This window comes from Bombina bombina, chromosome 1 (genome assembly GCF_027579735.1).
Source record: "Bombina bombina isolate aBomBom1 chromosome 1, aBomBom1.pri, whole genome shotgun sequence".
NCBI classification, from domain to species: domain Eukaryota; kingdom Metazoa; phylum Chordata; class Amphibia; order Anura; family Bombinatoridae; genus Bombina; species Bombina bombina.
Window position 1 is genome coordinate 653,618,923 of NC_069499.1, and position 26,016 is coordinate 653,644,938.

Consider the following 26,016-nt stretch of genomic DNA (forward strand, 5'->3'; position numbering starts at 1 on the left):
AACACTCATCCGGCAATTATAGGACTAGATTTAGATTACATTTGATTGGCAAGCTTTATCAATGCTCTGTTCACATTTCCAACTCCATAGCCTTTAATGGAGTAGGATGTGTAATGAGAGCATTGGTAAAGCTTACCAGTCAAATGTAATCTAGCCCATAGTGTTGTTCACCATGATTAAATAGTATTCTGTTCTATTTTTTACTGTATGGCACTTTTGGTTGGTTGCAATTTTATATTTGTTATTTATTGTTGTTGTTAATATATTTTATTGTAATATTTTTATTTCTAAACATGTTCTGTGAACTTTGTGACAAATAAAACCTGTTTTATTATTTCATAATGTCTTTTGAGCTACAGTCCTTCATAATTATAAAGAAGGAATCTTAAATAATTAGTCTGTATTGTGCTTGGTAAACTGTCACATGACATAAAAAAAAGTATCGGTAATTGGTATCGGCGAGTATTTGAAAACAAGTATCGGTACTTGTACTCAGTCTTAAAAAAATGGTATCGGTGCAACCCTAATATATATATATATATATATATATATATATATATATATATATATATATATATATATATATATATAGTGTGTGTGTGTGTGGAGGCTCAGATATATATATGTAAGATATATATATATTTGAGCCCTTATAACTTTTTTTTTGTGCAATATTTATTTTATAAATATTTTTAATTAGACAAATGTTATAAATGTAACTGTACTTTGTAATGTATTTTCTTTTACACTTTTTTGTTTGTTTTACGAAACACTTAACCAGAGCTCTGAAATTGCGCTATCCTGAAGCTTGTTAACTTAACTCAAGTGTTCATTTTTTCCTTTTAGTTTGTAATACATGGGATAAACCAGACACAAACCCCTTTTTGCTCCTGTGTAATTGTTAGCGCTCCATTCGTAATTTGGCCCTAAATGTTTTATTTAGAAAACATGACAGTAATAAGCAGAATAGTCTTGTTCACTCAAAAATCATTATATTTGTTTTATTTTTCAGCTGTTTGATTTTTATTTATTTTTATTTTTTCATGTTACATAGCCATGAAGTTGATGACAGCCTTGGTTAATGTGGCATTAAACCTAAGCATCAACATGGATAATACACAAAGACAGTATGAAGCAGAAAGAAACAAAATGATTGGAAAACGAGCCAATGACAGACTGGAGCTTTTACTGCAAAAACGTAAAGAGGTCAGAAAATCGGTGTCCTTCTGAGTTGTATTGTTATTATATCTTTTCAGTACAATATATTTAGTACTCCTTAAACAAAAATATTTAAATGCTGTGCCTAACTAAGCATATTTTGGATTTGATAATTTAACTGTTTAGTCTGTATGTACAGCTTTGTTGAGCTGCAGAAAATGTACTTTTTAGAATCGATAGCAGTTAATACACCTATGTGTTTTGAAAGCAATTCAGAACTCAAAATGATCAAGATTGAATGTATTCAAATTATCAGAAAGATCACTGAAAACACAAGAGTGTATAGATCATATAGATCTAAAAGTACATAAAATACAAGACAACATAAATAAAAATGTTAAGAATAATAAAATGCAAAAAATAATTATTGTAAACACTAACGGGACTATCAACACTCTAATGCATACAGACTCCACAAGAAAGCTGAAAGGTACTGTCTGCACATAAGCAAAGATGGGATCTATGCTATACTGTATCCCATATAGTGCATGAATATCTAACAGGGTTACATGCATCCAAGACAAGTCAGTATGTGTTCTGTAAGATAGTATGCCAGGACTAATGCAATAGAGACCTACAGATAATCAAGAAATGCTGAATTACTTTTAAACACAGTTGTATTAACTACTATCAATTATTTCTTGCATTAATGTTTAAGGGTATACAGCAAGATCAGTATAATAAATTAATATTTCCTTCTATTAGAAGAGAGTCCACGTTGACATGACCTATGGGAAATACTATTCCTGGCCACAAGGAGGAGGCAAAAACACCCCAAACAAGACTATAAATACCCCTCTTACCTCCCCTACCCCCAGTAGTTCTATACTTCGTCTCATTGAGGGAGGCAGAGAGAGGTGCGCTGTAATAAAGAGAAGAAGTTTATCATGGTTTGACTCAGGAGAGCTGGGGATTATATATCCATATGAATCCCTAAGTAGTATTGGAATATATATTGCTGGTTGATGCTGGGTTTCTCATGCCACTTTCTAGTTTACCTTATCCCCTGTCTGATAACGCAGTGTAACTCTCATTTTATTTTGTCTAAGAAAGAGGAGGTAAAGGTTTTTGTGTTTCACATTACATTACAGACTCATGAGTGAGTTGTCCCCTTTTTTATGCCATTTTGTCTAATAAAGATGAGGTATAAATCTTGTCTCTGTGTAAAGTGTTGGGCCCACTTGACAGAGAGCAATTTGCCACTGTTACCCGGAGTACCAGGAATGGCGGATTGGTGCTGTGGCACGGTTGTATGCAGGTTTTGGGCAAGGTTTGGTACGTATATGTGCTTTTTAAGACATTAGAAAGTTGCAGCTAGGTGCTCGTACAGAAAGCCGCACTCGTGGTTTGTTGCCTGGTCATCCCTGTTCTACTGTTTACCGTCCGGAGTTCACCCAATGTCGCCTGGAGTAGGGAGTTAATAGAGTTCAGAACGGTCCCTAAGGTTCATGGTGAACAGATCATCCCTTACGATCTTCTAGTAATCTCAAACCACTGGCTTTGTTCTAATACAGGCCTTAGTGTTGGCCAGTGACATCACCTCTCACTGTGGATGGCGTTCTTTCGCACCATTTCCTCTCCAGATACACTGCTCAATAGTTCGGTGTGGGAAAAGTGACATTGTGACTAAGCTGGTCTGGGTGTGGTAAGAAGCCCTGAACGGGACTTTAAGGGGACAGTTGTTTGTGTGGAATATCCCTCTGTGCTGTTCACGATATTTGTTTTAAGTAAAATGGCCGACTCTGTGGAGCGTCTGGAGAATTCTCCTTCGGGAAGGAATCTTTGGATAATATAAAATGTTTACTTTGTTGCACTGTCTTTGGTGGATGTATCGGATGAATTAAATGATGGTTTTCACTTGCGGATATACTTCTCTCCGGCTGGGAGCCCATGTGTGGCTATATATACGCTACGGCTGTGCTCCGTGACTTCTGAATGGGATCTTTCAGTTGACTTTGAGAAGGAGTTTGCTACCATTCACCCTCCAGCGAATGTGTTGGAGCACTCAGTGGAGAGGATGACTAGGTTTAATGTGCAGCAGCTCTGGCTTTTTTAGATAGATTCTTGTATACCCTAGAGATCCGGGTGGTTACTTTGTCTGGAGAATGATGTTTTCCTAGTACCGGATCGGGGCCTGGTACTGGGCCGAGAAACCCGGGCGTTTTCCCTGTTTTACCTATTATTGACAAGATCATTTCTAGGGAAAAGGAGTGGATAGGCTGTCAAAATGTTGAAAACCTCTGAGAAAACTAATGGTTTCCTGGAAGCTGCTAGATCATGGTCTGATTCGATAGCGAAGAGGATTAAGGGGATTTCCCTGGAGGAGATCTGGGATCAGATCAGTTTTTTGGTATTACCGAACGATTACATCAGGGAAACTTTCCTGCACATTGTCCTCATCACCTAGAGGATCTCCAGTGTTGCAGATTTGTCTAGACAAGACCTGTGTGTTCTGTCGCAGCAGGGGGATCACGTTCCTGAACAGGGCCTTTTAGCTTCGTCCATTAGGAGCAGAGCCCTTAGTTGGTCAGATTTTAGATTACCCTGCAAGATCAGTCAGAGGAAACAGTGGGTTTTCCCTTGTACAGAGTCCAGCAGGTATGCCGGAGGAGAGGTGCACGAACATGCATCAGACTGTATTTCATAAGTCATCCAGTAGGTCTCCTGTGGGGACATTGTTTGGCTGCTAGTGAGAATGAACCCGATTGGGCTTCGGTCTGCTTAGTGGGCAGACTTTCTTTGTATTGGAATGATTGGGCCCGGTCAGTCTAGGACCCTTGGGTACTGGATATTATCCATCTGGGCTACAGGTTCTGTTTTACGTTCCATCCTCCCATGGGGCTGCTTGGTTCCTTTAAGGGTTCCAGAGGATTTTGTCTTTCGTTGTGTGGATGACCTCCTTGACATGGGAGCTATCGTCTCTATTCTGAAGTCTTAGTGGGAAAGCTTTTTTTTATTTTTTTTTATTTTTAATTTTATTGAGGTTTTACTAGAAAAAGCTACAGACAACAGAAATTGTAAAATGCCAGAAGTGCAATAGTTCTGCAATGACCAAAGTATCATAATATATTGAGAACAAGCTATGGTGTTGGCTATAACCGAAAAACATTAAAAAGAGAACACTTTTAAAGTACCAACTCGGCACTCAATATCAAATTGAAGGCATACATTCTATGGTTAGTAAATGCACATTAGTATAATAATGCTTACATTATGTGATCCTTACATAACCAAAACCAAACATAGAAAACATGTTGCAGAACTGCATATACCACATAGACCTGGAAACCTCACCTTTTCTATTTTTTATTGTCTATATATTGACTGTGTAGACCACCAGCCAACACAAGAAGACTATTTGGCAAAACCTTTATCCACTCTTGGACCTCAGTTCTTGATAGTACATTGCACATGAGGATTGTTTAAGAATATAATTATCTTATTTAAGCATATAAATTCTATAGCCTTGTATAAATAAGATCACGCATATATGTATAATCCCCCTGATGAATAGTAGAATGTATAATAAAGTAATACCTCCTAATGACGACTACGGCATCTGATAGACTCTTGATATAAAAGTTGTCCAAAAGGGGAACAGCAGGAATAAAGAGTAAGGGGTCAGAAATCTCTGTAGTTAGCTGAAATTATCTCAATAGTATTATTAGACACATTATAAGATCAGCACATATGCATTTTAACATAAGTATCTAGTAGGATATTAATGAAAAGGAATAAAATAAGGGTTAATATTGTCAACTCTCAGCCTTGCATATTCCAGGGGTGGAACATTGGGAAGTAGACTTGTTGAATAGGCAGACTCTCCATTCGGAAGAATTCTATCTAAATCAGGAAGTTTTTTCAGGAAATAATCCGTCAATGTGGTATTCCAGATATAGATTTGATGACCTCCTGCTTCAATGCTAATCCTTCGAGGTATGGTGCTAGGACTAGGGATCCTAGGGCGGAGCTAATGTACGCACTTGTAGTTCCTTGGATACTACAACTTGGTTTACCTGTTCCCTCCATTTGTTGTTTTCTTCTATAAGGTACGACGAGTCCACGGATTCATCCTTTACTTGTGGGATATTATCCTCCTGCTAACAGGAAGTGGCAAAGAGCACCACAGCAGAGCTGTCTATATAGCTCCTCCCTTAGCTCCACCCCCCAGTCATTCTCTTTGCCTACTCTAAGTACTAGGAGGGGTAAAGTGAAAGTGGTCGTAACATTTTAGTTTTTAATTTCTTCAAGCAAGAGTTTATTTTAAATGGTACCGGTGTGTACTATTTACTGTCAGGCAGCAGATGGATAAAGACTTCTGCCTGGAGGATGATGATCTTAGCATTTGTAACTAAGATCCAATGCTGTTCCCACAGAGGCTGAGGAGTACAGGAAACTTTAGTGTGAGGAACGTTTTCATGCTATACAGCAGTGAGGTATGTTCAGTCATATTTTGCTGGAGAGACTGTGTATTTCAGAAAGGCTGACAATATACCCATGAGGGTAAGCAGTAATCCTAAGAGCTAATAAGAAGGGTATTACTAAGCTTGCATAAGGTGCTAATTACAAAAATGGTTGACACTGAGTTGTAAATGTTTGGGGGCAAACGTTTTTATGAAATGGGAGTGCTGTAAACGTTTTGTGGGAAATAACGTTTTGGGCAACTTTATTGAGGGTACACTTGGCTTATTTTTTGGGTCTCAGAACCCACATGGCTAGTTAAAACCGCTCTGGTGCGGTTCTTTGAGGCTGTAGAGACATCGAGTGAGATAGGCGGGGCTTATTTTTGCGCCTCAGATGCGCAGTTATTTTCTCGCAGCAAGCTCTAACTCCTGAGGGCCCTGGTGGATGTTTTGGGCCAAATCAAAGCTTTAACCCCACATTTACTATCCCTGAAGGCAGGTAGGGCCACAGCAGGGCTGTGGCAAGGTGCTGAGGGTGTTTTTTTCAGGATTTAGGCCTAATTTCTCCAACATTGGTGTGTCCGGTCCACGGCGTCATCCTTGTGGGAATATCTCTTCCCCAACAGGAAATGGCAAAGAGTCCCAGCAAAGCTGGCCATATAGTCCCTCCTAGGCTCCGCCCACCCCAGTCATTCTCTTTGCCGTTGCACAGGCAACATCTCCACGGAGATGGTTAAGAGTATGTGGTGTTTAAATGTAGTTTTTTTATTCTACTATCAAGAGTTTATTTTAAAATAGTGCTGGTATGTACTATTTACTCTGAAACAGAAAAGGATGAAGATTTCTGTTTGTGAGAGGAAGATGATTTTAGCAGACAATAACTAAAATTGATTGCTGTTTCCACATAGGACTGTTGAGATGAAGTAACTTCAGTTGGGGGAAACAGTTAGCAGACTTTTCTGCTTAAGGTATGACTAGCCATATTTCTAACAAGACTGTGTAATGCTGGAAGGCTGTCATTTCCCCTCATGGGGACCGGTAAGCCATTTTCTTAGTTTCAAACAGAATAAAGGGCTTAATATGGGCTATAAAACTGGTAGACACTTTTATGGGCTAAATCGATTGCTTTATTTAGACATGTTATACATGTTTATGCTGATAATTCACACTTATAAACTTGGGGAACGTTTTTTAACGTCAGGCACTATGTTAGACACCTTTTCCAGTCAGGGAGGGCCTTCCCAGTTGTAGGCTGAGTCTCATTTTCGTGCCATTACTGCACAGTTGTTTTTGAGAGCAAGACATGCAGATGCATGTGTGAGGACCTGAAAGTAGTTGGAAAAGTTCCTAGAAGGCTTCTTTTGGTATCGTATTCCCCCCTGGGTTTGGTAGAGTCGCAGCAAAGGCTGTAGCTGGGACTGTAGAGGGGTTAAAACTGTAACCGGCTCCGGTTTCGTTATTTTAAGGGTTAAAGCTCTGAAAATTGGTGTGCAATACTTTGAATGCTTTAAAACACTGTGGTGAAATTTTGGTAAATTTTGAACAATTCCTTCATACTTTTTCACATATTCAGTAATAAAGTGTGCTCTGTTTAAAATTTAAAGAGACAGTAACGGTTTTGTTTTAAAACGTTTTTCTTCTGTTAAGTGTGATCAGTCCACGGGTCATCATTACTTCTGGGATATTACTCCTCCCCAACAGGAAGTGCAAGAGGATTCACCCAGCAGAGCTGCATATAGCTCCTCCCCTCTACGTCACTCCCAGTCATTCTCTTGCACCCAACGACTAGATAGGATGTGTGAGAGGACTATGGTGATTATACTTAGTTTTATATCTTCAATCAAAAGTTTGTTATTTTAAAATAGCACCGGAGTGTGTTATTATCTCTCTGGCAGAGTTTGAAGAAGAATCTACCAGAGTTTTTGTTATGATTTTAGCCGGAGTAGTTAAGATCATATTGCTGTTTCTCGGCCATCTGAGGAGAGGTAAACTTCAGATCAGGGGACAGCGGGCAGATGAATCTGCATAGAGGTATGTAGCAGTTTTTATTTTCTGACAATGGAATTGATGAGAAAATCCTGCCATACCGATATAATGTCATGTATGTATACTTTACACTTCAGTATTCTGGGGAATGGTACTTCACTAGAATTACACTGTATGAAATACATAAAGCTGTTTAATAACTAGAGATTATGTTTAACGTTTTTGCTGGAATGTAAAATCGTTTTCATTTGCTGAGGTACTGAGTGAATAAATGTTTGGGCACTATTTTTCCACTTGGCAGTTGCTTAATCTGTTTTTCTGACAGTTTCTGTTCTCCCTCACTGCTGTGTGTGAGGGGGAGGGGCCGTTTTTTGGCGCTTTTACTACGCATCAAATATTTCAGTCAGCAACTCATTGTATTCCCTGCATGATCCGGTTCATCTCTACAGAGCTCAGGGGTCTTCAAAACTTATTTTGAGGGAGGTAATTTCTCTCAGCAGAGCTGTGAGAATTATAGTTTGACTGAGATAAAAAACGTTTATTCTGTAATTTGTTTCCTGCTTTCAGAATTTGTTATCTTTGCTAATGGGATTAAACCTTTGCTAAAGTTGTGTTGTTTACAAGGATTGAGGCTATAACTGTTTCAATTTATTAATTTTCAACTGTCATAAATCTTCTGTGCTTCTTAAAGGCACAGTACGTTTTAATATTATTCTAATTGAATTGTATTTCCAAGTTGCAAGTTTATTTGCTAGTGTGTTAAACATGTCTGATTCAGAGGATGATACCTGTGTCATTTGTTGCAATGCCAAAGTGGAGCCCAATAGAAATTTATGTACTAACTGTATTGATGCTACTTTAAATAAAAGTCAATCTGTACAAATTGAACAAATTTCACCAAACAACGAGGGGAGAGTTATGCCGACTAACTCGCCTCACGTGTCAGTACCTACATCTCCCGCTCAGAGGGAGGTGCGTGATATTGTAGCGCCGAGTACATCTGGGCGGCCATTACAAATCACATTACAGGATATGGCTACTGTTATGACTGAGGTTTTGGCTAAATTACCAGAACTAAGAGGTAAGCGTGATCACTCTGGGGTGAGAACAGAGTGCGCTGATAATATTAGGGCCATGTCAGACACTGCGTCACAGGTGGCAGAACATGAGGACGGAGAACTTCATTCTGTGGGTGACGGTTCTGATCCAAACAGACTGGATTCAGATATTTCAAATTTTAAATTTAAACTGGAAAACCTCCGTGTATTACTAGGGGAGGTGTTAGCGGCTCTGAATGATTGTAACACAGTTGCAATACCAGAGAAAATGTGTAGGTTGGATAAATATTTTGCGGTACCGACGAGTACTGAGGTTTTTCCTATACCTAAGAGACTTACTGAAATTGTTACTAAGGAGTGGGATAGACCCGGTGTGCCGTTCTCACCCCCTCCGATATTTAGAAAAATGTTTCCAATAGACGCCACCACAAGGGAAACGGTCCCTAAGGTGGAGGGAGCAGTTTCTACCTTAGCTAAGCGTACCACTATCCCGGTGGAGGATAGCTGTGCTTTTTCAGATCCAATGGATAAAAAGTTAGAGGGTTACCTTAAGAAAATGTTTGTTCAACAAGGTTTTATATTGCAACCCCTTGCATGCATTGCGCCGATCACGGCTGCAGCGGCATTCTGGATTGAGTTTCTGGAAGAGAACATTGGTTCAGCTACTCTGGATGACATTACGGACAGGCTTAGAGTCCTTAAACTAGCTAATTCTTTCATTTCGGAGGCCGTAGTACATCTTACTAAACTTACGGCGAAAAATTCAGGATTCGCCATTCAGGCACGCAGGGCGCTGTGGCTAAAATCCTGGTCAGCTGATGTTACTTCTAAGTCTAAATTGCTTAATATACCTTTCAAAGGGCAGACCTTATTCGGGCCCGGGTTGAAAGAGATTATCGCTGACATTACAGGAGGTAAAGGCCATGCCCTGCCTCAGGACAAAGCCAAAGCCATGACTAGACAGTCTAATTTTCGTTCCTTTCGTAATTTCAAAGCAGGAGCAGCATCAACTTCCTCTGCACCAAAACAGGAAGGAGCTGTTGCTCGCTACAGACAAGGCTGGAAACCTAACCAGTCCTGGAACAAGGGCAAGCAGACTAGGAAACCTGCTGCTGCCCCTAAAACAGCATGAATTGAGGGCCCCCGATCCGGGATCGGATCTAGTGGGGGGCAGACTTTCTCTCTTCGCCCAGGCTTGGGCAAGAGATGTTCAGGATCCCTGGGCGCTAGAGATAATATCTCAGGGATACCTTCTGGACTTCAAATACTCTCCTCCAAGAGAGAGATTTCATCTGTCAAGATTGTCAACAATCCAGACAAAGAAAGAGGCGTTTCTACGCTGCGTACAAGAGCTCTTGTTAATGGGAGTAATCCATCCAGTTCCACGATCGGAACAGGGACAGGGGTTTTACTCAAATCTGTTTGTGGTTCCCAAAAAAGAGGGAACTTTCAGACCAATCCTAGACTTAAAGATCCTAAACAAATTCCTAAGAGTTCCATCGTTCAAGATGGAGACTATTCGGACAATTTTACCTATGATCCAAGAGGGTCAGTACATGACCACTGTAGATTTAAAAGATGCTTACCTTCACATACCGATTCACAAAGATCATTATCGGTACCTAAGGTTTGCCTTCCTAGACAGGCATTACCAGTTTGTGGCTCTTCCATTCGGATTGGCTACAGCTCCAAGAATCTTCACAAAGGTTCTGGGTGCTCTTCTGGCGGTACTAAGACCGCGGGGAATCTCGGTAGCTCCTTACCTAGACGACATTCTGATACAAGCTTCAAGCTTTCAAACTGCCAAGTCTCATACAGAGTTAGTGCTGGCATTTCTAAGGTCACATGGATGGAAGGTGAACGAAAAGAAAAGTTCACTTGTTCCACTCACAAGAGTTCCCTTCCTGGGGACTCTTATAGATTCTGTAGAAATGAAGATTTACCTGACAGAGGACAGGCTAACAAGACTTCAAAGTGCTTGCCGCACCCTTCATTCCATTCAACACCCGTCAGTGGCTCAATGCATGGAGGTAATCGGCTTAATGGTAGCGGCAATGGACATAGTACCCTTTGCACGCTTACACCTCAGACCACTGCAACTGTGCATGCTAAGTCAGTGGAATGGGGATTACTCAGACTTATCCCCTTCTCTGAATCTGGATCAAGAGACCAGAAATTCTCTTCTATGGTGGCTTTCTCGGCCACATCTGTCCAGGGGGATGCCATTCAGCAGACCAGACTGGACAATTGTAACAACAGACGCCAGCCTTCTAGGTTGGGGTGCCGTCTGGAATTCTCTGAAGGCTCAGGGACAATGGAGTCAGGAGGAGAGTCTCCTGCCAATAAACATTCTGGAATTGAGAGCAGTTCTCAATGCCCTCCTGGCTTGGCGCCAGTTGACAACTCGGGGGTTCATCAGGTTTCAGTCGGACAACATCACGACTGTAGCTTACATCAACCATCAAGGAGGGACAAGAAGCTCCCTAGCTATGATGGAAGTATCAAAGATAATTCGCTGGGCAGAGTCTCACTCTTGCCACCTGTCAGCAATCCACATCCCGGGAGTGGAGAACTGGGAGGCGGATTTCTTAAGTCGTCAGACTTTTCATCCGGGGGAGTGGGAACTTCATCCGGAGGTCTTTGCCCAAATACTTCGACGTTTGGGCCAACCAGAGATAGATCTCATGGCGTCTCGACAGAACGCCAAGCTTCCTCGTTACGGGTCCAGATCCAGGGATCCAGGAGCAGTCCTGATAGATGCTCTGACAGCACCTTGGGACTTCAGGATGGCTTACGTGTTTCCACCCTTCCCGTTGATTCCTCGATTGATTGCCAGAATCAAACAAGAGAGAGCATCAGTGATTCTAATAGCACCTGCGTGGCCACGCAGGACTTGGTATGCAGACCTGGTGGACATGTCATCCTGTCCACCTTGGTCTCTACCTCTGAAACAGGACCTTCTGATACAGGGTCCCTTCAAACATCAAAATCTAACTTCTCTGAAGCTGACTGCTTGGAAATTGAACGCTTGATTTTATCAAGACGTGGGTTTTCTGAGTCAGTTATTGATACCTTAATACAGGCTAGGAAACCTGTTACCAGAAAGATTTACCATAAGATATGGCGTAAATACCTATATTGGTGTGAATCCAAAGGTTACTCTTGGAGTAAGGTTAGGATTCCTAGGATATTGTCTTTTCTACAAGAAGGTTTAGAAAAGGGTTTATCTGCTAGTTCATTAAAGGGACAGATCTCAGCTCTGTCCATTCTGTTACACAAACGTCTGTCAGAAGTTCCTGACGTCCAGGCTTTTTGTCAGGCTTTGGCCAGGATTAAGCCTGTGTTTAAAACTGTTGCTCCACCATGGAGTTTAAACCTTGTTCTTAATGTTTTACAGGGCGTTCCGTTTGAACCCCTTCATTCCATTGATATAAAGTTGTTATCTTGGAAAGTTCTATTTTTAATGGCTATTTCCTCGGCTCGAAGAGTCTCTGAATTATCAGCCTTACATTGTGATTCTCCTTATTTGATTTTTCATTCGGATAAGGTAGTCCTGCGTACTAAACCTGGGTTCTTACCTAAGGTAGTTACTAACAGGAATATCAATCAAGAGATTGTTGTTCCTTCTTTATGCCCAAATCCTTCTTCAAAGAAGGAACGTCTACTGCACAACCTGGATGTAGTCCGTGCTCTAAAATTTTACTTACAGGCAACTAAGGAATTTCGACAAACGTCTTCTCTGTTTGTCATTTACTCTGGGCAGAGGAGAGGTCAAAAAGCTTCCGCTACCTCTCTTTCTTTTTGGCTTCGTAGCATAATTCGTTTAGCTTATGAGACTGCTGGACAGCAGCCTCCTGAAAGAATTACAGCTCATTCTACTAGAGCTGTGGCTTCCACTTGGGCCTTCAAGAATGAGGCCTCTGTTGAACAGATTTGCAAGGCTGCAACTTGGTCTTCGCTTCATACTTTTTCCAAATTTTACAAATTCGACACTTTTGCTTCATCGGAGGCTATTTTTGGGAGAAAGGTTCTTCAGGCAGTGGTTCCTTCTGTATAAAGAGCCTGCCTATCCCTCCCGTCATCCGTGCACTTTTGCTTTGGTATTGGTATCCCAGAAGTAATGATGACCCGTGGACTGATCACACTTAACAGAAGAAAACATAATTTATGCTTACCTGATAAATTCCTTTCTTCTGTAGTGTGATCAGTCCACGGCCCGCCCTGTTTTTAAGGCAGGTAAATATTTTTTAATTTATACTCCAGTCACCACTTCACCCTTGGCTTTTCCTTTCTCGTTGGTCCTTGGTCGAATGACTGGGAGTGACGTAGAGGGGAGGAGCTATATGCAGCTCTGCTGGGTGAATCCTCTTGCACTTCCTGTTGGGGAGGAGTAATATCCCAGAAGTAATGATGACCCGTGGACTGATCACACTACAGAAGAAAGGAATTTATCAGGTAAGCATAAATTATGTTTTTGTGCTTTATTGACAAGTTTAAGCCTGTTTAACATGTCTGTGCCTTCGGATAAGCTATGTTCTATATGTATGAAAGCCAATGTGTCTCACCATTCAAAATTGTGTGATAATTGTGCCATAGCGTCCAAACAAAGTAAGGACAGTACTGCCACAGATAATGAAATTGCCCAAGATGATTCCTCAGATGAGGGGAGTAGACATGATACTACATCATCTCCTACTGTGTCTACACCAGTTTTGCCCACGCAGGAGGCCCCTAGTACATCTAGCGCGCCAATGCTTATTACCATGCAACAATTGACGGCTGTAATGGATAACTCCATAGCAAATATTTTATCCAAAATGCCTGCATATCAGAGAAAGCGCGATTGCTCTGTTTTAAACACTGAAGAGCAGGAGGGCGCTGATGATAATTGTTCTGTCATACCCTCACACCAATCTGAAGGGGCCATGAGGGAGGTTTTGTCAGATGGGGAAATTTCAGATTCAGGAAAAATTTCTCAACAAGCTGAACCTGATGTTGTGACATTTAAATTTAAATTAGAACATCTCCGCGCACTGCTTAAGGAGGTGTTATCTACTCTGGATGATTGTGACAACTTGGTCATTCCAGAGAAATTATGCAAGATGGACAAGTTTCTAGAGGTTCCGGTGCACCCCGACGCTTTTCCTATACCCAAGCGGGTGGCGGACATAGTGAATAAGGAGTGGGAGAAGCCCGGCATACCTTTTGTTCCCCCCCCCCCTATATTTAAGAAATTATTTCCTATGGTCGACCCCAGAAAGGACTTTTGGCAGACAGTCCCTAAGGTCGAGGGGGCAGTTTCTACTCTAAACAAGCGAACTACTATCCCTATCGAGGATAGTTGTGCTTTCAAAGATCCTATGGACAAAAAATTGGAAGGTTTGCTTAAAAAGATTTTTGTACAGCAGGGTTACCTTCTACAACCCATTTCGTGCATTGTTCCTGTCACTACAGCAGCGTGGTTCTTGTTCGAGGAACTAGAAAAGTCGCTCAGTAGAGAGACTCCGTATGAGGAGGTTATGGACAGAGTTCACGCACTTAAGTTGGCTAACTCTTTTATTTTAGATGCCGCTTTGCAATTAGCTAGATTAGCGGCGAAAAATTCAGGGTTTGCAATTGTGGCGCGCAGAACGCTTTGGCTAAAGTCTTGGTCAGCGGATGTATCATCCAAGACAAAATTGCTTTAACATCCCTTTCAAAGGTAATACTCTCTTTGGGCCAGAATTGAAAGAGATTATCTCAGACATCACTGGGGGAAAGGGCCACGCCCTTCCACAAGATAGGCCTTTCAAGGCCAAGAATAAGTCTAATTTTCGTTCCTTTTGCAATTTCAGGAACGGACCGGCCTCTAATTCTGCATCCTCTAAGCAAGAGGGTAATGCCTCACAGCCCAAACCAGCCTGGAAACCTATGCAAGGCTGGAACAAGGGTAAGCAGGCCAAGAAGCCTGCTGCTGCTAACAAAACAGCATGAAGGAGTAGCCCCCGATCCGGGACCGGTTCTAGTAGGGGGCAGACTCTCTCTTGCTCAGGCTTGGGCAAGAGATGTTCAGGATCCCTGGGCACTAGAAATAGTTTCTCAGGGTTATCTTCTGGAATTCAGGTAACTACCCCCAAGGGGAAGGTTCCACATGTCTCACTTATCCTCAAACCAAATAAAGAGACAGGCGTTCTTACATTGTGTAGAAGACCTGTTAAAGATGGGAGTGATACACCCTGTTCCAATGACCAAACAAGGAATGTGATTTTACTCAAATCTGTTCGTCGTTCCCAAAAAAGAGGGAACCTTCAGACCAATTCTGGATTTAAAGATCCTAAACAAATTTCTCAGGGTACCATCGTTCAAAATGGAAACCATTCGAACTATTCTACCCACTATCCAGGAAGGTCAATTTATGACTACCGTGGATCTAAAGGATGCGTACCTACATATTCCTATCCACAAAGAACATCATCAGTTCCTAAGGTTCGCCTTTCTGGACAAACATTACCAGTTTGTGGCCCTCCCATTCGGGTTAGCCTCTGCTCCAAGGATTTTCACAAAGGTACTTGGGTCCCTTCTAGCGGTTCTAAGACCGAGGGGCATTGCAGTAGTACCGTATTTGGATGACATTTTAATACAAGCGTCGTCCCTTTCAAAAGCAAAGGCTCATACAGACATCGTTCTGGCCTTTCTCAGATCTCACGGATGGAAGGTGAACATAGAAAAGAGTTCTCTGTCTCCGTCAACAAGAGTTCCCTTCTTTGGAACAATAATAGATTCCTTAGAAATGAGGATTTTTCTGACAAATGTCAGAAAGTCAAAACTTCTAAGCACTTGTCAAGTTCTTCACTCTGTTCCACGTCCTTCCATAGCTCAGTGCATGGAAGTAGTAGGGTTGATGGTTGCAGCAATGGACATAGTTCCTTTTGCACGAATTCATCTAAGACCATTACAACTGTGCATGCTCAAACAGTGGAATGGGGACTATACAGACTTGTCTCCAGTGATTCAAGTAGATCAGAAGACCAGAGATTCACTCCGTTGGTGGCTGACCCTGGACCATCTATCCCAGGGAATGAGCTTCCGCAGACCAGAGTGGGTCATTGTCACGACCGACGCCAGTCTAGTGGGCTGGGGCGCGGTCTGGGAATCCCTGAAAGCTCAGGGACTATGGTCTCGGGAGGAGTCTCTTCTCCCGATAAACATTCTGGAACTAAGAGCGATATTCAATGCTCTCAGGGCTTGGCCTCAGCTTGCAAAGGCCAGATTCATAAGATTCCAATCAGACAACATGACGACTGTTGCGTATATCAATCAGGGGGGAACAAGGAGTTCCCTAGCGATGAAAGAAGTGACCAAAATAATACAATGGGCGGAGGATCACTCCTGCCATCTATCTGCGATCCACATCCCAGGTGTGGAAAACTGGGAAGCGGATTATCTGAGTCGTCAGACTTTCCATCCGGGGGAGTGGGAACTCCACCCGGAGATCTTTGCCCAGTTGATTCAATTATGGGGCATTCCAGACATGGATCTGATGGCGTCTCGTCAGAACTTCAAGGTTCCTTGCTACGGGTCCAGATCCAGGGATCCCAAGGCGACTCTAGTGGATGCACTAGTAGCACCTTGGACCTTCAACCTAGCTTATGTGTTTCCACCGTTTCCTCTCATTCCCAGGCTGGTAGCCAGGATCAAACAGGAGAGAGCCTCGGTGATCTTGATAGCTCCTGCGTGGCCACGCAGGACTTGGTATGCAGACCTGGTGAATATGTCGTCGGTTCCACCATGGAAGCTACCTTTGAGACAGGACCTTCTTGTTCAGGGTCCATTCGAACATCCAAATCTGGTCTCCCTCCAGCTGACGGCTTGGAGATTGAACGCTTGATTCTATCAAAGCTTGGGTTTTCAGATTCTGTGATAGATACTCTGGTTCAGGCCAGAAAACCGGTAACTAGAAAGATTTACCATAAAATATGGAAAAGATATATCTGTTGGTGTGAATCCAAGGGATTCCCATGGAATAAGATAAAAATTCCTAAGATTCTTTCCTTTCTGCAAGAAGGTTTGGATAAAGGATTATCTGCGAGTTCTCTAAAGGGACAGATTTCTGCTTTATCTGTCTTACTACACAAACGACTGGCAGCTGTGCCAGATGTTCAAGCATTTGTTCAGGCTCTGGTTAGGATCAAGCCTGTTTACAGACCTTTGACTCCTCCCTGGAGTCTAAATCTAGTTCTTTCAGTTCTTCAAGGGGTTCCGTTTGAACCTCTACATTCCATAGATATTAAGTTATTATCTTGGAAAGTTTTGTTTTTGGTTGCTATTTCTTCTGCTAGAAGAGTTTCAGAGTTATTTGCTCTGCAGTGTACTCCGCCCTATCTGGTGTTCCATTCAGATAAGGTTGTTTTGCGTACTAAGCCTGGTTTTCTTCCAAAGGTTGTTTCCAACAAGAATATTAACAAGGAGATAGTTGTACCTTCTTTGTGTCCGAAACCAGTTTCAAAGAAGGAACGTTTGCTACACAATTTTGATGTAGTCCGTGCTCTAAAATTCTACTTAGAAGCTACAAAAGAATTCAGACAAACATCTTCTCTGTTTGTCGTCTATTCTGGTAAAAGGAGAGGTCAAAAAGCAACTTCTACCTCTCTTTCCTTTTGGCTTAAAAGCATCATCCGATTGGCTTATGAGACTGCCGGACGGCAGCCTCCTGAAAGAATCACAGCTCACTCCACTAAGACTGTGGCTTCCACATGGGCCTTCAAGAACGAGGCTTCTGTTGATCAGATATGTAAGGCAGTGTCTTCACTGCACACTTTTGCCAAATTTTACAAATTTTATACTTTTGCTTCTTCGGAGGCTATTTTTGGGAGAAAGGTTTTGCAAGCCGTGGTGCCTTCCGTTTAGGTGACCTGATTTGCTCCCTCCCTTCATCCGTGTCCTAAAGCTTTGGTATTGGTTCCCACAAGTAAGGATGACGCCGTGGACCGGACACACCAATGTTGGAGAAAACAGAATTTATGCTTACCTGATAAATTACTTTCTCCAACGGTGTGTCCGGTCCACGGCCCGCCCTGGTTTTTTAATCAGGTCTGATGAATTATTTTCTCTAACTACAGTCACCACGGTACCATATGGTTTCTCCTATATTTTTCCTCCTGTCCGTCGGTCGAATGACTGGGGTGGGCGGAGCCTAGGAGGGACTATATGGCCAGCTTTGCTGGGACTCTTTGCCATTTCCTGTTGGGGAAGAGATATTCCCACAAGTAAGGATGACGCCGTGGACCGGACACACCGTTGGAGAAAGTAATTTATCAGGTAAGCATAAATTCTGTTTTCAATCCGGTTTGCACATTAAAGGGTTAAATGTTATAATTCCTTGTGGGGCAATCTTAACCACATATATTGTGTCTGCTTGCAAAATTTTTAAAACTTTGGTGCATTTTAAGGCTGTTTTGCAGAACGTGTATGCTTTTTTTTCTCTTAAAGGCGCAGTACCTTTTTTTAAGAGTGTTATTTTTTCACTAAATAAAGGGTTTTCATGCTTGTTTGTAGTCATTACTAGCCTGTTCAACATGTCTGACATTGAGGAAAGCCAATGTTCAATATGTTTAGAAGCCATTGTGGAACCTCCACTTAGAATGTGTCCCTCATGCACTGAAAAGTCAATAAATTGCAAGGAACATATTTTAGCTACTAAAAGTATGTCGCAGGATGATTCTCAGTCAGAAGGGAATCAGGTTATGCCATCTAATTCTCCCCAAGTGTCACAACCATTAACGCCCACACAAGCGACGCCAAGTACTTCTAGTGCATCTAATTCTTTCACCCTGCAAGATATCGCCGCAGTTATGAATACTACCCTCACAGAGGTTTTATCTAAGCTGCCTGGGTTGCAGGGGAAGCGCAGTAGGTCTGTTGTGTAAACAAACGCTGAGCCCTCTGACGCTTTATTAGCCATATCCGATGTACCCTCACAATGTTCTGAGTTGGGGGTGAGGGATTTGCTGGCTCAGGGAGAGATTTCTGATTCAGGAAATATGTTCCCTCAGACAGACTCAGATTTGACAGCTTTTAAATTTAAACTAGAACACCTCCGCTTATTGCTCAGGGAGGTTTTAGCGACTCTGGATGATTGTGACCCTATTGTAGTTCCAGAGAAATTGTGTAAAATGGACAGATTCCTAGAGGTTCCTGCCTACACTGTTTTTCCGGTCCCTAAGAGGATTTCGGGAATTGTTACTAAGGAGCGGGATAGACCAGGTATTCCGTTCGCTCCCCCTCCTACTTTTAAGAAAATGTTTCCCATATCAGACACCATGCGGGACTCGTGGCAGACGGTCCCTAAGGTGGAGGGAGCTATTTATACCCTGGCTAAGCGTACAACTATACCTATTGAGGACAGTTGTGCTTTCAAAGATCCTATGGATAAAAAATTAGAGGGTCTCCTAAAGACAATATTTGTTCATCAGGGTTTTCTTCCCCAACCTATAGCGTGCATTGTTCCTGTAACTACTGCAGCTGCTTTTTGTTTTGAGGCTCTGGAGGAGGCTCTTCAGGTTGAGACCCCCTTAGATGATATTCTGGATAGAATTAGGGCTCTCAAGCTAGCTAATTCTTTCATTACAGATGCCGCTTTTCAACTGGCTAAATTAGCGGTAAACAATTCAGGTTTTTCCATTTTAGCGCATAGAGCGTTATGGCTTAAGTCCTGGTCTGCTGATGTGTCATCAAAAGCTAAGCTTTTAGCCATCCATTTCACGGGTAAGACCATATTCGGGCCTGAACTGAAAGAGATCATTTCAGACATCACTGGAGGGAAAGGCCATGCCCTTCCTCAGGATAAGACGAATAAGATGAGGACCAAACAAAATAATTTTCGTTCCTTTCGAAACTTCAAAGGGTGGTCCCTCTTCCCTGCCGCAAAGCAAGAGGGGAATTTTGCTCAATCCAAGTCAGTCTGGAAACCTAACCAAACTTGGAACAAGGGTAAACAGTCCAAGAAGCCCGCTGCTGCCACCAATACAGCATGAAGGGGAAGCCCTTGATCCGGGAGCGGATCTAGTAGGGGGCAGACTTTCTCTCTTCGCTCAGGCAAGAGACTTCAGGACTCCTGTGCTTTAGAAATCGTAACCGAGGGGTATCTTCTAGATTTTCAAACCAGACAAAAAGAGAGGCGTTCTTACGCTGTGTAGAAGACCTATATACCATGGGAGTGATCTGCCCAGTTCCGAAAACAGAACAGGGGCAAGAGTTCTACTCCAATATGTTTGTGGTTCCCAAAAAAGAGGGAACCTTCAGACCAATTTTGGATCTCAAGATCCTACACAAATTCCTCAGAATCCCATCCTTCAAGATGGAGACCATTCGGACTATTTTGCTGATGATGCAGGAGGGTCAATATATGACCACCGTGGACTTAAAGGATGCGTATCTACACATTCCTGTCCACAAAGATCATCCCCAGTACCTCAGGTTCGCCTTTCTGGACAAGCATTACCAGTTTCTGGCTCTTCCCTTCGCGTTGGCCACGGCTCCCAGAATTTTCACAAAGGTGCTAGGGTCCCTTCTGGCGGTTCTAAGGCTGTGGGGCATAGCTGTGGTGCCTTATCTGGACGATATCTTAATCCAGGCGTCGACTTACCAACTAGCCAACTCTCACACGGACATCGTGTTGGCTTTTCTAAGATCTCACGGGTGGAAGGTGAACGTAAAAAAGAGTTCACTTATCTCTCTCACAAGAGTTCCATTCCTGGGAACTCTGATAGAAGCAGTGGACATGAAAATTTTTCTGACGGAGGTCAAGAAATCAAAAACTTTATCCATTTGCTGAGCTCTTCATTCCATTTCTTGCCCGTCAGTGGCTCAGTGTATGGAGGTAATCGGCTTAATTATAACGGCAATGGACATAGTTCAGTTTGCTCGCTTACATCTCAGACCACTGCAACTATGCATGCTCAAACAGTGGAATGGGGATTATGCAGATTTATCTCCTCAGATAAATCTGGACCAAGAGACCAGAGACTCTCTTCTTTGGTGGTTGTCACAGGATCATCTGTCCAAGGGAATGTGTTTCCGCAGGCCAGAATGGGTCATAGTGACGACGGACTCCAGCCTACTGGGCTGGGGTGCAGTCTGGAATTCCCTAAAAGCATAGGATTTGTGGACTCAAGAGGAGGCTCTTCTCCCGATAAATATTCTAGAACTGAGAGCGATATTCAACGCGCTTCAGGCGTGGCCTCAGCTGGCGTTAGCCAGATTCATAAGATTCCAGTCGGATAATATCCTCGGGGGGAACAAAGAGTTCTCTAGCGATGATAGAGGTTACCAAAATAATTCAATGGGCAGAGACTCACTCTTGCCATCTATCAGCAATCTATATCCCAGGAGTGGAGAACTGGGAAGCGGATTTTCTAAGTCGTAAGACTTTTCATCCGGGGGAGTGGGAGCTCCATCCGGAGGTGTTTGCTCAATTGATTCAGCAATGGGGCACACCAGAATTGGATCTGATGGAGTCTTGTCAGAACGCCAAACTTCCTTGTTACGGGTCCAGGTCAAGGGATCCTCAGGCAGTACTGATAGATGCTCTAGCAGTACCCTGGTCGTTCAACCTGGCTTATGTGTTTCCACCATTTCCTCTCCTTCCTCGTTTGATTGCCAGAATCAAGCAGGAGAGAGCTTCGGGGATTTTGATAGCACCTGCGTGGCCACACAGGACTTAGTATGCAGACCTGGTGGACATTTCATCTCTTCCACCATGGACTCTGCCACTGAGACAGGACCTTCTGATTCAAGGTCCATTCCAGCATCCAAATCTAGTTTCTCTGCGACTGACTGCTTGGAGATTGAACGCTTGATCTTATCCAAGCGGGGGTTCTCTGAGTCGGTCATAGATACCTTGATTCAGGCTCGAAAGCCTGTCACCAGGAAAATTTATCATAAGATATGGCGTAAATATCTTTATTGGTGTGAATCCAAAGGCTACTCATAAAGTAAGATCAGGATTTCTAGGATTTTGTCCTTTCTCCAAGAAGGATTGGAGAAGGGACTCTCAGCTAGTTCCTTAAAGGGACAGATATCTTCTTTATCAATTCTATTGCACAAACGTCTGGCAGATGTTCCAGAAGTTCAGTCGTTTTGTCAGGCTTTAGTTAGAATCAAGCCTGTGTTTAAACCTGTTGCTCCGCCATGGAGTTTGAATTTAGTTTTAAATGTTCTTCAAGGGGTTCCGTTTGAACCTATGCATTCCATAGATATTAAGGTTCTATCTTGGAAAGTTCTGTTTTTAGTTGCTATCTCTTCGTCTCGAAGAGTTTCTGAACTATCTGCATTGCAATGCGATTCGCCTTATCTTGTTTTCCATGCTGATAAGGTGGTTTTGGGTGCCAAACCTGGATTCCTTCCTAAGGTTGTTACTAATAGGAATATCAATCAGGAAATTGTTGTTCCTTCTCTGTGTCCTAATCCTTCCTCTAAGAAGGAGCGTCTGTTGTACAACTTGGACGTGGTTCGTTCTTTGAAGTTTTACTTGCAAGCAACCAAAGATTTTCGTCAAACATCTTCTTTGTTTGTTGTTTATTCTGGAAAACGTAGAGGTCAAAAAGCTACGGCTACCTCTTTCTTTTTGGCTGAAAAGCATCATCCGTTTGGCATACGAGACTGCTGGACAGCAGCCTCCTGAAAGGATTACAGCTCACTCTACTAGAGCGGTGGCTTCCACATGGGCTTTTAAAAATGATTCTTCTGTTGAACAGATTTGTAAGGCTGCGACTTGGTCTTCGCTTCATACCTTTTCCAAATTTTCCAAATTTGATACTTTTGTTTCTTCTGAGGCTATTTTTGGGAGAAAAGTTCTTCAAGCAGTGGTGCCTTCTGTTTAATAATTTGTCTTGTCCCTCCCATTCATCCTTGTCCTGTAGCTTTGGTATTGTATCCCACAAGTAAAGGATGAATCCGTGGACTCGTCGTACCTTATAGAAGAAAAGTAAATTTATGCTTACCTGATAAATTAATTTCTTCTATGGTACGACGAGTCCACGGCCCGCCTTGTCATTTTAAGACGGATTATATTTTTTGATTTTAAACTTCAGTCACCTCTGCACCTTGTAGTTTCTCCTTTTTCTTCCTGTACCTTTGGTCGAATGACGGGGGTGGAGCTAAGGGAGGAGCTATATAGACAGCTCTGCTGTGGTGCTCTTTGCCACTTCCTGTTAGCAGGAGGATAATATCCCACAAGTAAAGGATGAATCCGTGGACTCGTCGTACCATAGAAGAAATTAATTTATCAGGTAAGCATAAATTTTTCTTTTTCACTGAGTGGTGGCTCGGATCAAACAGTAGGGTGTTCCTTCTATTTTAATTGCTTTTGCGTGGCTGCGCAAGCTTTGGTATGCTGACTTAGTGAGAATGTCTTCTGATCCTCCTTGGCGATTGCCCCGTCTCTGGGATTTGTCATCTCAGGGTCCTTTCTTTTATCATGATCTTGCTACTTTGCAGTTAACTGCCTGTAGATTAAAAAGGTTGAGAGATGGTTCTTTTATAAAATATTTGTCTCCTTTCAGGTCGGCTAACCTGTTTTTTTTTTTTTCTACTGGTTCTCGTTCTGACTTGTTCATTTTTTTCCTCTCGTTTTTCTTCCGTTTTCAGAAGGCTTTTGAGTTGGAAGCTATGCCTGTTTGATCATGAACCATTTTTGGTTCTTTTCTCTTTTTGATGTTTTGTTTGTGTTGGGCAGGTGTTTGCCCTACTTTGTTGTTAGTTGCTTCTTAAGAGGCATGTTCGTTTTTAATGTTTTGAAGCTTGTTTAAGCTTCTGTTTCTGGTGACCTCGTCTTCTTGGAGACGGCGTTTGTTGGAGGAGTTCTGTATTTTTCCTTGTAGGATGAATCTCCTTCTTGCGATGAGAGTCCATTCAATGTGGCCTATGTGATGATAGGCATGTTTCTTTGATCGGTGTCTTTTGCCTTGGGCCTTCAGATTAAAATCTCAGTGGAGTGGGAAGCAGTGTTTCTGCCATCTATTTTTTTTTCTCTTGTTTGTAAGCTGTTTTGGGTGAAGAATTTTCAGTGTGGGTGCCTTATTTTATTCTTGGACTTCTTTTCTTTTTCTTCCCCTATGAACAGGGGTCAAGTCCTACAAATAAATTGTGTGAACTCACCAAGACTTCCATCCCCTCACAATTAATATTGTGTGTATATATATATATATATATATATATATATATATATATATATATATATATATATATATATATATTTATATTTCTCTTGTTAAGTGTATCCAGTCCACGGATCATCCATTACTTGTGGGATATTCTCCTTCCCAACAGGAAGTTGCAAGAGGATCACCCACAGCAGAGCTGTCTATATAGCTCCTCCCCTAAGTGTCATATCCAGTCATTCTCTTGCAAGCCTCAACCAAGATGGAGGTCGTAAGAGGAGTGTGGTGTTTTATACTTAGTTTATTCTTCAATCAAAAGTTTATTTTTAAATGGTGCCGGAGTGTACTGTTTATCTCAGGCAGTATTTAGAAGAAGAATCTGCCTGCGTTTTCTATGATCTTAGCAGAAGTAACTAAGATCCATGGCTGTTCTCACATATTCTGAGGAGTGAGGTAACTTCAGAAAGGGAATGGCGTGCAGGTTTTCCTGCAATAAGGTATGTGCAGTTAATATTTTTCTAGGGATGGAATTTGCTAGAAAATGCTGCTGATACCGAACTAATGTAAGTAAAGCCTTAAATGCAGTGAGAGCTACTGGTATCAGGCTTATTAATAGAGAGACATACTCTTATAAAAATGAAATATAAAACGTTTGCTGGCATGTTTAATCGTTTTTATATGTATATGGTGATAAAACTTATTTGGGCCTAGTTTTTTCCCACATGGCTGGCTTGAATTTTGCCTAGAAACAGTTTCCTTAGGCTTTCCACTGTTGTAATATGAGTGGGAGGGGCCTATTTTGGCATTTTTTTGCACAGCAAACATTGCAGACACAGACATCCAGCTTCTTCCTGCATGATCCAGGACATCTCTGGAGGGCTCAAAAGGCTTCAAAGTCGTTTTTGAGGGAGGTAAAAAGCCACAGTAGAGCTGTGGCAGTTGTTGTGACTGTTTGAAAAAACGTTTTTGTCTTTTATTATTCCGTTTTGGGTATTAAGGGGTTAATCATCCATTTGCAAGTGGGTGCAATGCTCTGCTAACTTGTTACATACACTGTAAAAATTTCGTTAGTGTAACTGCCTTTATTTCACTGTTATTTCAAATTTTGACAAAATTTGTGTTTTTTTAAGGTTCAGTAACGTTTTTTATATTGCTTGTAAACTTGTTTAAAGTGTTTTTCCAAGCTTGCTAGTCTCATTGCTAGTCTGTTTAAACATGTCTGACACTGAGGAAACTACTTGTTCATTATGTTTTAAAGCCATGGTGGAGCCCCATAGGAGAATGTGTACTAAATGTATTGATTTCACCTTCAACAGTAAAGATCAGTCTTTAACTATAAAAGAAATATCACCAGAAGATTCTGACGAGGGGGAAGTTATGCCGAATAACTCTCCCCACGTGTCAGACACTTCGCCTCCCGCTCAGGGGATGCACGCTTATATGGCGCCAATTACATCAGGGACGCCCATAGCGATTACCTTGCAGGACATGGCTGCAATCATGAATAATACCCTGTCAGAGGTATTATCCAGGTTGCCTGAATTAAGAGGCAAGCGCGATTGCTCTGGGGTTAGGAGAAATACAGAGCGCGCAGATACTGTAAGTGCCATGTCTGATACTGCGTCACAATATGCAGATCATGAGGACGGAGAGCTTCAGTCTGTGGGTGACATCTCTGATTCGGGGAAACCTGATTCAGAGATTTCTAATTTTAAATTTTAGCTTGAGAACCTCCGTGTGTTGCTTGGGGAGGTATTAGCTGCTCTGAATGACTGTAACACAGTTGCAGTACCAGAGAAATTGTGTAGGCTGGATAAATACTATGCGGTACCGGTGTGTACTGATGTTTTTCCTATACCTTAAAGGCTTACAGATATTATTAGCAAGGAGTGGGATAGACCGGGTGTGCCTTTTTCCCCACCTCCTATATTTAGAAAAATGTTTCCAATAGACGCCACTACACGGGACTTATGGCAGACGGTCCCTAAGGTGGAGGGAGCAGTTTCTACTTTAGCAAAGCGTACTACTATGCCGGTTGAGGACAGTTGTGCTTTTTCAGATCCAATGGATAAAAACTTGGAGGGTTACCTTAAGAAAATGTTTATTCAACAAGGTTTTATTTTACAGCCCCTTGCATGCATTGCGCCTGTCACGGCCGCGGCGGCATTCTGGTTTGAGGCCCTGGAAGAGGCCATCCATACAGCTCCATTGACT

General features: G+C 42.2%; 1 protein-coding gene across 1 annotated transcript in view; it reads left to right on the forward strand.

Annotated features, from left to right (window-relative positions):
* The window catches only part of STAG2 (stromal antigen 2), an 848,979-nt gene that overhangs the window by 336,063 nt on the left and 486,900 nt on the right, over positions 1 to 26,016 (forward strand). Inside the window, exon 9 of the mRNA XM_053699120.1 lies at positions 1,055 to 1,206. Within this exon, the coding sequence (XP_053555095.1) occupies positions 1,055 to 1,206 (152 nt within the window). The remainder of the gene's footprint in view (positions 1 to 1,054; positions 1,207 to 26,016) is intronic.